The 11,939-nt window shown below is 38.2% G+C and overlaps 1 protein-coding gene across 13 annotated transcripts in view; it reads right to left on the minus strand.

The window, feature by feature from the left end:
• The window catches only part of CSMD1 (CUB and Sushi multiple domains 1), a 1,157,973-nt gene that overhangs the window by 807,321 nt on the left and 338,713 nt on the right, over positions 1-11,939 (minus strand). Inside the window, exon 1 of one of the 13 annotated variants that reach the window (XM_083828017.1) lies at positions 1,122-2,747. The exons of the other annotated variants lie outside the window; for them this stretch is intronic. Within the exon in view, the coding sequence (XP_083684143.1) occupies positions 1,122-1,138 (17 nt within the window). The 5' untranslated portion in view covers positions 1,139-2,747. Of the gene's footprint in view, positions 1-1,121; positions 2,748-11,939 lie in introns of those variants that run through there. 13 annotated transcript variants of the gene reach the window in all.

The raw sequence follows: 11,939 nt of genomic DNA on the forward strand, positions 1-11,939 counted from the left end.
AACAGAATCATACACAGAATCATCTAGGTTCGAAGAGACCTCCAAGATCACCCAGTCCAACCTCTGACCTAACACCAACAAGTCCTCCACTAAACCATATCACTAAGCTCTACATGTAAATGTCTTTTGAAGACCTCCAGGGATGGTGACTCAACCACTTCCCTGGGCAGCCCATTCTAATGCCTAACAGCACGGCCACCTGAGCACACTGCTGGCTCATATTCAGCCAACTATCAACCAATACTCTCAGGTCCTTCTCTGCCAGGCAGCTTTCTAACCACTCATCTCCCAGCCAGTAGCAGTGCTTGGGATAAAATTATTTTTTTTTTTTTATTTCCTTTCTACAAGAAACAAAAAGAGAAGGTCATATCCATGATGGACACACAAACAGTACAGCTCCTTGCAGAAGACTCAAGCACAGAGACCAGAGACAGAAAAAAAAACCTCCAGTCCACAAATGCCAACAGGACATGAATGCACAGCAGCCCCAGCAGGGGTAATCACAGACTTATCCTTTACAGATGAAAAAGGTGACCCTACTCAGCCTCTTGGCAATACTGCACCTATGTGGTCAAGCCCCTTGCAGTACATACTGAAGCTCTTCATGACTCCTCTGGAGAGTTACACAAATGGCTTGATATAGCTGGAGATTAAAACATAACCCAAAAACAGAAGCGTACCACACCACATCCCAAAAACAAGGTAACAAGCAACCTCTGCTAAATATCCCTCTATTAAGGGAATTCCTAGCATTTAAAATCTAGAAGGCTACAAGGTCTAAAGACTCTACAGCCAGCAAAACAGCAGAAAAAAAGCTCCAGAAATACAAGAAACTGTCCCTAATCCTGAGAAAGACTACACCTTACATGCCTACTTCTGCTGTTTTCAGATACTCACTAGCACAGGGAACTTGGATGATACATTTCCCCTAAACCCTGCTCCATCACTTTAACACCAAGGTTGTAACTTCGACAGCATTTGACACACAGGTGAAGGCATAAGGTCACATTCACAGTAAGCCCCATAATTCTGCAAAAATCATAAGAGACCTAGAACCACAAAGCAAACATGCTAAGTAACATCATCTCCCTACCCATAAGCATGCTCTAAAAATTACTCACCTGAAGAAGAGCTGCATGCAGTAAAGGCACCTACTACTACGCAGCTTGCTTTACTCTAAAAGATCCTACTAGTTGTCACCTCAAAAAGACATGCTTACCTCCCTCAACTTAGAAACACATCAGCCCCCACACTCTGACCCACCTAAAGAACCCTGCAAGTGGCTGAAGGAAAAACAAAGCACTCACCCCCCCAAAAGCAGCTCTAACAGAAGGAGCTCTCCCACAGGCCACCTGCAGCTTATATACCATTAGGCCCACCTGGCACCCAACCAATTACCTGGGAAAGGGGCGGGGCAAAGCAAAAAAGGTAGAAATCAAGCAGGATGAGCAGCAGCTGTGTTGGTTTTGTTTACCTGGCTCAGCTCAGCAGTGTGCAAAGCACAGCACAGAGAGCTGGGCTGTTTCTAGAAGCAACAATTCCTGTGCCTTTGCTTCAGCTTTGAATACTGAAAGGATAATATGGCCAAATAAGTAACCAAAACCATTTCAACTGGAATTAGCTCAAACATTTCTTCACACTTTCTTTATACTCATGATGGATGTAGACGTCTCTATATTAATTCTCTTAGATTTGTAGCTGCTGTTAGTAACATTAACCATAATCTCCTTTTGAATCTGGACAGTCTTGTATGGCAGTAGAAGGATTGCTTAATGTTGACTACCCATGTTTTTCTTTTGGTGGCCTTTTAGGTTCATCGTTTATTGTTTTTAGAGAACTTTCATGCAAATAAAGACTAAGCAAGGTCTTAATGAAATTAAGTACTATGAAAACTGGGAAAAATTACTGGGGAAATTTACTGAGAAAGTTTAATACCAGCAAGCCAGTGCAAGTGGTAAAAATAGTTTTAAATATATTCACTTTCAGTGGGATTTGTGGAATAAAGGGAAAGATATAGGGATAAGAAAATGAAACTTCCCTTAACATGGAGAATGTTGCTTTTCCCAGCTGTGTAAAATGGCATCAGCATAAACTTCTCACTTCCCCTTGGCCTTTTTGATTTTCAATCAGGTTGTTTTAACCTTTACTGTCTTATACAACATGTGAAACTGAGCACATGGTAACAGGGCCCTGAACAGCATAATCCACCTTCATATTTGGCTCCAATTTCAATAGGAAATAAGATCAGATAACCATAGTCTCTCCTAACCTAAATTACGCAATGAATCTATAGCCCATAAGGAAGGCATGGCCACAGTCTCTACCACAAGCTATAACAGAAGCCAGCACACTCAATAGCTCATGAGGAAATATGCAAGTACTATCAGACTAAGAAGTTTTAGGTTGCTTGTGTAAGTTTATTAACAACTGAATTTTTGCTGAGTGTAGTTAAGAAGTTTTAGTAAGTCCCAACTGTCCATGTAGCAACTGACACACACTCAAGCACAGTTAAATTTGAACTGATCTTCACAGGTGTTTCAAAGACACCCTTGACATAAAAGTAACTCTGTTCCTCTTCCCTTCAACTATAACTTTCTTGTTCCCAGTCACTACATAATTTGTTTTTAAATAAGAAACATTTTGCACCTGGTTGAAGTGGTTAGATGAGGAACATCCAGAACAACAGCTAGAACAACTCCACCAGAAACAGATATCCAACATGAATAATCTCATTTCTTTAGTTCACATTAACAAGAATATGTACCAATTCCACAATTGCCAATAAATAGTGCGTATATGGGGAGGTAAAAATAGAAGCACCTTAAGCATTTTATTTGCTAGATGTGGTACTAACTGATGTATTCAGGTTATCATGTGTCAAAATTTCATTAAGGTTTAAGAAATTCTTTTGGGAAATCTAAGCGGGGAAAAAACACAGTAAAAAAAAAAGACAGAGAGAGGGGCTTCTTCATAAGGACTGATTCTTTTTTCAGATTAGGCCAATAAAATCAATGAAGACTATGTTTAGAAAGAGAATCAGATCTGTTACAGATTTTTAGTGTTGTTCCTGGCATGCATGTGTGCATGCAAGACCTCATATCTGTACAGCTTGTTCCCTGAAGGGTTCTTGCAATAAATAAATACACTCCATTTGACAAAAAATTCTTGTCTGAAGTTAGCTATCAGATGTTAATGGCAAAAGCTATTCACCAAAAGGATCAATGTCATTAATAGGAAGGTAATAAGTAAGTCCACGTTCCAATGAATTACCCCAAAAGCAATTTTGGGCAAACCAGTTAAAAAAGGAAAATCTGAGATTTTTTTTTTTCCAAGTCTACAGAAGAAAATAAATCTGATTTTATCATGAAGTGGTAGAAGTCATCAACCGCCACATGAAACACCACAGAGGTGCATGCCATCACTGTCATAGCTTTTTCAGGATGTATACACTATTCCTGAATTTGTCATTCAATCAACAACATCCTTAAGTTCATTATCAAACTTGCCATACCATATAAAAACAGCTACATGGAGGTGCTGCCTCAAACACTGTGTTGATCAGTTACACATCAGAAAGTGAGGCAAGTCAAAGGGAACTCTTACAAACTAGGACTTCAGCCTACTGCAGTTCTCCAGAATTATCTCACTCACATTTTGTCCAACTGGGAATTATCCTTGAACTGTGCCTTCAATAAAAATCAAGGAAAAACTCCTCTATGTTTTTTTAGACATCCAACATCACCAAGTCCATAACATGCATATGCTACTAGTGGTCTGAATTTAAAAAAAAAAAGCAATCAAGATATGACTATGGATTCCTGGATATAGCTTATTAGTGCCTTTGTGGTAGATTGACCTTGGCCAGCTGCCAAACCCTATCCAGCCACTTTCTCACTCCCCCTTCTTAGCAGGAGAGAAGGTAAGACCAGAAAGCCCACAGATCAAGTTAAAGGTTGGGAGATCTCTTCCAGTTACTACCACTGGCAAAGCAGACTCAACTCTGGGAAAGTTAACTTATTGCCAATTAAAATAGGGTTGAACAGTGAGAAAAAAGAAAAAAAAAAAGAAAAAAAAAAACAAAGCCTTCCTCCACACCCCCCTTTGTCCTTGGTTCAACATCATTCCTTCAATCCCAGCTCCTCTACCTCCACAGCCCCGCACTCTACCCCAGGAGCAGCACAGGGTGGGGAATAGGGTCTGTGCTCACTCCTAACAACTTCTCTCAGCCTTTCCCTCCCTCTCACACTTTTCCCCTGGTCCTGCAGGGACTCTCCACAGTCTGTGGTTCCTTGGGGAATATCCACCTGCTCCAGAGTAATCCCCCACAGGATGCAGTGCAGATATCCGCTCAGGCTGCTGTCTCCACAGGCTGCAGCGGAACCTGTGCTCTCTGGAGCACCTTCTCCTCTCCTTCTCTCACCTTGGGCTTGACAGGGTTGTTCCTCACAGTTTTCCACAGTCCTTATTCTGCTGTGCAGTGTTTCACCCTCTTTAACACATTTGCTAGAGGCCATGCCGTATAGCAGGGCCCTCGGTGCCGGCTGGCACCGCCTGTGTCCGGCTTGGGGCAGACCCGGCCTCTCCTCACAGAGGCGCCCTGCAGCCCCCTGGCTGCCACCTGGGCACCTGCGCTCAACACAGAACAGCAAACTGTTAAAGCTTTATATTTCATTTCCTCTGTTTTCATCATCATTTTAAGATGCCATCCCTGGGGGCAAACTCCTCAGTGCTGGCAGTCAGTATAGACAGAACAGTTACCCATAGGTGAAGGCACTTAATAGAACCTAAAGCCAAGAGACAAGCATATCTATTTCAGCAAACCAGGCTGTTAACTTGCTGCAAAGCCTTATCTTAATAATACACATACATCCTTTTGCCAACAAGAAGCAATCGTTTAAAACCTGGGTCAGGTACTGTTTCATACATAAAGGCATGAGGAACTACTATACCGTTAGCACAAGATCTATGTTTTATAACTTATTTTCTATCACACAAGATAAGCTAAACATGTATATATATACATAAACACTATCCCCAATCATATCCCCCCCTCAACTTTTTTCTTTCAGTCATACCCCAGAAAGAGGGAAAACACACAGAACAAGTTGTTCAACATGTTTTTCATTCAGAAGCATTAATTTGATTACTCAAATCTAAAGTAACATTGATCATTCCCTTAAAAAAAAAAACACACAGGGAACATTGCAACCGACAGAGTCCTAGCACAGGGAGAATACACAGTTCTCCACACAAGAATTACCCTTTGCTTCCCCATCTCTCTAGCATAAAGAAAAAACACAGCAACATCACATTGATGAGTGTTAATCAGCTTTCTCTCCTAGGAAAAAAAAAAAAAAAAACAAACCATGAATTAAAGCCTCTTACTCTTCTTATTACAGCCAAGTCTTCCCCTGTAGTATTTTCCCCAGCTTCAGACTTCTACATCATCAGCCTCTCTCAGGTACTAGGCCCACAGCAAAGTCCTAGTGCTGCTCTTCCAGTTCCCTACTTCCCATTCATGCTTTCATTAAAAAATAAATAAATTCCAAATAAACATCATGAGAATCCCCAACACTTCTTCCACCAGCCCTCTTCTGTAGCTCACTGCACTGCATGAAACTCATTCAACCCCCTCAGCTGTTCCCTCAGTTCCTCATTTTATTAATTAATGTCAGGTGCTCCTCAGTCCTAACTAGATGTGGTTAAGGTGTGTGCATTTCATTAATGGACCACCTGTCCTAGCTTGCTTAAAGATTTTTATTATTATTTATTTATTTATTTATTTTAACAACATGCAGTATACAAAAGGCTCATCTCTTACTTGGGTGCTCTTTCATTTGAAATTTAGTATTTACAATCTCAAATTTTTAATCAGTTTTGAACAGATAAGTAATAGATTTTAATTCAAGCTTGTATTGAATTAAATTTTTCCATAGCATGGTAATGTGGAAGCTTTCTGATATTTCCTATAAGTTTAGGTTGACAAAGTATTCATTGCAAGATTATAAAATTAATATTTTGTTAGTAAGGGAAGGAAGGAAGCAATCAAAACAAAAACTTCCCTCAGTAAAGTCCAGAAAGTCCCTTATAACCAGAACTCACCGCATTCAGCCAGTAAGCAGAAAAAAGCTGCAAGCTTAACAATTTTCACATATTTAACCTTCAGAAAAAGAAGCTGGCTTCTCTAGATAACAACCAAACTGCCACAGCAGCAACGCTTCCATCTACTGTAGAAAAATCTTAAACTGCAAACTCACGACCACAGTTACCAGATATTCATAAGGGAACAGGAAAATGTGAGAAGGGTTGGCAACTGCCAAACTAATATAGGGCTGGGAGGGGAACTGAAGCAGAGGCAGATCTAAGGAAAGTGGCAGGGCTCAGGGCTTTGGCAGGAATGGCGGCTGCTGGAGGAGACCTGGCAGGTCTCATTGGCTACCACAGGGTGGTGGGAGCTGGGATCACAAGGAAGATCTGAGAGATGATGGCCCACCCAGTGCTCACTGACAGAAAACGAGCCTTATGTAACTCATGGGCTTGCATAATGGGATGGTGCATTACTTCCCCACAGTCCCACTCTCCAATATAGTGCAAGCTACAGAAGAAAAAAGTCACTGTACGTCTGAAATTGGTGGAAGACTGACAGCTACATGCTAAATGAACTGCTAGGCCAAGGCACCATGCCAGGGCTGTGCTGAAGTGCCGCCTCCTTCTGACAGAACTTCTCTTTGCAGCATTGTACTGTGTATTTCTGCATGATTTCTACCCATTACACAAAAAGTACAGCAACAGAAATAGCCTCATATGTTTCTATACTAAATGATATTGAAAGAAAACAGTCTAATGTTTGATAAAACTGGGGGGAAAAAAGTAGTGCTATAAAACATTGTGAAAAATGAAGCAATGCTATAAACTTATTGCTAGGTGAATAAAACCAATATTTTCCCAATATGAGAAAGAAGTTTCTTCAGTTACTCTAAAGCTAATGATTCTTTAGACCAAAGACACCTCTCAGGTATACTGGTATATGAACCCAGGTGGACCCAGTAAAAGTAAAGTTAAACACATGTAAACATGAATGTGATTTGGTTCAATTAATTAATAATTTTGCTCCAAATAAATCCTAATTTGGCAAATCATGTAAACAGCCGATTTTCATAATTTCATGATTTTCATAACTATATCCTTCACCTATACCCCTATGGGTAACAGGCTCACTAATGAAAGTAAGATTAGTTTGGTAATAAAAATATAGTACTAAGACCATTGTTAATAATAGCTTACAGATGAGATTTAACATTTCTTATTAAATAAAAAGATTAGGAATTCAGTCAGAAAAACTTAGACCTCTCAGTGTTCTTTGTCACCCTTACTTTGTCAAACAATCTAAGATATAATCTTTGACAATGTTTGCATTAATCAGTTTAAACTTACGTTTATGTGAGCTTTGTCTGATTACTCTCACATGTGGATGCTACTTTCAATCATCTTTTAGGTGAGTACGTTGCATTAATCCATTAATCCACAGCAGCCTATACTGATCCATTATTTTATACAACTGCAAAGTTGAAGCTGGCTGGTATTTCATATGTCAAAAGGCTTTAGAGAGAGAGCCACATAAGACTGGGAACAACATTACAGCAATGAACATTTGATATAACTTCAGAATAAATGAAGATGCATTTTATCTGAAACTTTGTTTTATTCTAAATCATAACTATTCTAAATCACTCATAATGCTGTAGATTATATTCATAGCCCCATTTGTGAATGGTTCAGAAATGAAAAACGTACAGAACTTCTCATATGTGAGAGAGAGAGAGAGAAAGAGTGAGAGAGAGAGGGAGGGAGGGAGGGAGGGAAAGAGAGAGGGAAAGAGAGAAAAAGAGAGAGAAGGAAGGAAGGAAGGAAAGAAGGAAAGAAAGACACCCCAAACCTCAAAACCCTATCACAGGAACACAAATGGTATTTTATGCCTCTATAATAAATGGGATCTGGAAAGGAAAAGTCTGTGGAGAGTACTTGTTTTCTCTTCACACACCAGCCACTAATAACTGAAATATCACCCACATTTCCACCTCCCTAGGTTTTACAGGCTCACCTTTTATTACAGTATCAGAGCACCTCCACAAAAATCATTGAAACGAAGCCACTGTAAATGGAAATGGAATGATAACAAGTGGCTTAGAAGCCCTGCAACACACAAAAATAGCCTAAGGGGGAAAATAAATTAATTTCTGAAGCTTTCTTTTAACGTTTTTATAAATTGGATTACAGTAGTAAAAAACTACTCTAGCCTTTTTGGTGGTACCACTTTAAGCAAAGGCCTTGCGGCAAAAGAAAATATGCTAGCAAATACTTGAATAGATGAGATTTTAGTACAAACAGCATGTTTTTCCTTTGCAGCAATAGGGAGGTATCTAAAAAAATACAGTAATGTCCAAACATGAATGTATTTTAACAACCACTTTAGATAGTGCTCAATGTTTCTTCTGTAAAGAAAATAAAAGATTTATGCCTAGAACTTTATTCTGGGAATGTACACAGGCTCAAATGTACCTTATGTGACACGGTAAAATTTTGAATACTTACATGACTTTGCAGATTTCCATTATCTCTTTTGCACAGGCAAGACTGTCCAGATCCATTCAAAATACATACTAACATGCTAATCACAGAATCATAGAATATCCCGAGTTGGAAAGGACCCACAAGGATCACTGAGTCCAAATGCTGGCTCCACCAAAAAACGGACCCCATCTGAGAGCATTGTCCAAATGCTTATTGAGCTTTGTCAGGCTTAGTGCCACGACCGCTGCCCTGGGGAGCCTGTCCTAGTGCCCGACCACCCTCTCCGTGAAGAACCTTTTCCTAACACCCAGCCTAACCTTCCCTTGTCTCAGCTCCATGCTGTTCCTCCGGGTCCTGTTGCTGTCACCGGAGAGAAGAGATCAGGGCCTGACCTCCACTCCCCAAATGATTGAAGTCATTTCCATTAGTAATCTGGGATCTGACAGTTCTTTACAAAATTTTTATTGACATATACCCTTTTCGATTAATGAAATAAGCCAGCTAATTAAAGCTGTACATATTTTAGAGTAAAATATTCTGTTATGCTATTTTCTAGTGATTATTTTGCAATTGCTCTCATGAAAATGGCATTTTTCCACGTTACTGATCACAATTTTTAAAAATGAGAACATAAAAGTGATACAAAATAAAAAAACAAGCTAAATAAAGAAACAATTGTTTTTAATACATCTTCCACTTTATGATCCAAACTTTAAAGCTGACTTCTATATCATATTGATCTGTTTTACAGGGATTGGTCTGTTCTCAGCAGATCAATCAGTTCCAAAATATTGGAAGTTATATGTCTTAATTTTTCCATGTCTTAGTTTCCCATTTGCAAAATAAGAATAACATTACAAACTAACAAGATTCTTTTGAAGACAAGTGCTTTACAAATTGTAGAGAGAATTAGGGAGATAGGATTAGTAGATTTAAGTATTTCAAATCAATATAAAGTTAAAATAATGTGCAATTGTCTCATTGTAAGCAATTCATTTTGGCAAATGAAATGTAGATCTCCAGAATGTTTGGGATATGACTGGAAACATTTGTCAGATCTGTATGACAAAAAAATAAAAATAAAAAATCCTTACTTGGGAAAGCACCACTGATGAAGTAATTGCAAAATCAAAAGCTGTTGGAGCAATCAAATGAGACCTTTCCTTACCTTCTTTGTCTTTCCAAACTACTTATATTTTCATCTTAAAGAATCCTCTCAGAGGGATAGTATTATTGTATGTTATACATGTTAGAAATGTGCCCCTAGGACTCTTTTTCACTCACTAAAAAAAATGTATCCTGTTTTAGACCTGAGGAAAGAATTTTCTTTCACTGTCACCTCATTATGACTTTGCTTTTTTTTTTTTCCCCTCTTAAGTTAATTGGTCTGACAGGTCTACTTGAAAGGGGTCAGGCTTTGACAGTTTCAGACTGTCTGCACAAAGCTCACTATATTAACTTTCTGCTCTTGTGTTTTACTCCCAACAGCTATGACATTCTTTTTTTTTTCCTTCTTTTTTTTTTCTTTTTTTTTTTTTTTTCCTAAGCAATTGTTTGAAGTCTTTCTGTTATTCCTACTCATCACACTAGGTATTTAGTACAGTATATATCACTTAATACTTGAATACCTCCTGTCAAAATTGCTGCCTGGCTAGTTGTACTTTATAAGAAAGAAATCTAGTGGGAATTTCAGTGGGACATAAAATTCATTTTATCTAAATTTAACTTTTAAAAAAGTCTTCTGCTGATAACTAGTTTTCATAGTTTCAAATGGCACTTACAAGCAGTGGCTGCTACTACTAGTACAAAATAGTGGTCAATTCTCAAAACATTTAATAAATACGTGAGTGCTTTTGGCTAACTTTATACTGTGCTATATTAAGTATCATATACTCATAGTTTCCTAAAGTATATCATTTCCATTATTCAAAACCTTCAAGAAGGTTAGTCGTCGTTTGTGTAGTTCAGTGCTGCAATTCAAATATCTATGCAGAGTATGAGTACACTGTAAAAGGAATGGGAGGAGCACTGCACATACAAGAGTATCTGACATAGGCTGTCAAGACACAGAGACATGCTAGTGATTGGATTTTCACTATTGGATCCATTTACAGGGCAGATAGGTGGGACTGAAAGACAAAATAGTAGTGCAGTTTCTTTCTCATCCTCTAGCAAGGACTACATACCACAGCAAAGATCCAGAATCCTTATGAAATCTGCATGTTTAGTATGTATCTTTGGGAAGTTTTTACTGGTTATTAGTATGTGAAGAAACCCTTAATTTTATATCTTTGCTGATATGGTTACCAGTGCTAACAATATTTAGCTAACACATTTTTAATACCTTTATTTTACTATACTAGCGAGCATTTGCTATCCATTACATTTCTTTGGTAGAGCAGTTAATGAATCCCAGAGTACACTGAATTTATAATCAAATTTATAGGTTGTTTGTCTTCTTCTTTAGAGCAAAACTCATTGCATTGAAATGTCAGCTTACCACTAATTTTCATTAATTCTTGCCTCATACATATCCTGCTCCATTATATGGTGTAGTTTATTGTACTGAATTCTCATTGTGATCTATCTAAAGTTGCTAGTATGCATACAGATTTTAATGATTACAGTCAAATTGCTCTCTTTATGAAGCCATCTTATCAATGCACCCTCTGATCAATAGATCTTCAACATATTCAGAAGTAATGAAGCAGAGCAATCTCTTGCTAAATTTAAGTGAACACATTTTAGTAGCTTGAACCTGAAATATCACATTCCAGAAGTAAGTTTAGAAATATGTCTTACTGAGAGATATTTCACCTCTTTCTTTTCTGATCATTTTCTGTGCTTATGTTTTAAGTCACCTCAGTAGAGGTTTGCCCTCAGATGCATAATTTGATGGTTGAGCTCCTCCTATTAGAAAATTCTATCTTGTTCTCCTGTCCTTTAATCCTTACATATATAATATATCATTTCAGGGCTTATGATCATCATTGAGATTATCTATAGTAATATAATTTTTAGTTTGGAACAAATTGTTTCTTACGGATGACTTGCCCTAACAACTGTTTAGATGAGTCATATTTTGATAGTTTAAAATGTTCTCATTCAAAGTGCTTCTTCCAAAGAAAGGATGTATGCAAAGTCTTTCTTGCTCATACTTCTAATTTCAGCAAACTTTCCCTTAAAATTGCATTATAGTATTTATACATTAGCCCCAAGCAATCGGCATTGGCTAGCTAACTGAAGCAAGATGAATATTGGGCAAATTCTGCCTGTAACATGTATTTCTGCAGGATTTCTGCAAATTTCTGCAGGAAAATAGTGGTGCTCTGCATTATCTGTCAGGCTGTTACATTTTGTTTACTCCT

Source organism: Anser anser, assembly GCF_964211835.1.
Source record: "Anser anser genome assembly, chromosome: 3".
NCBI classification, from domain to species: Eukaryota; Metazoa; Chordata; class Aves; order Anseriformes; family Anatidae; genus Anser; species Anser anser.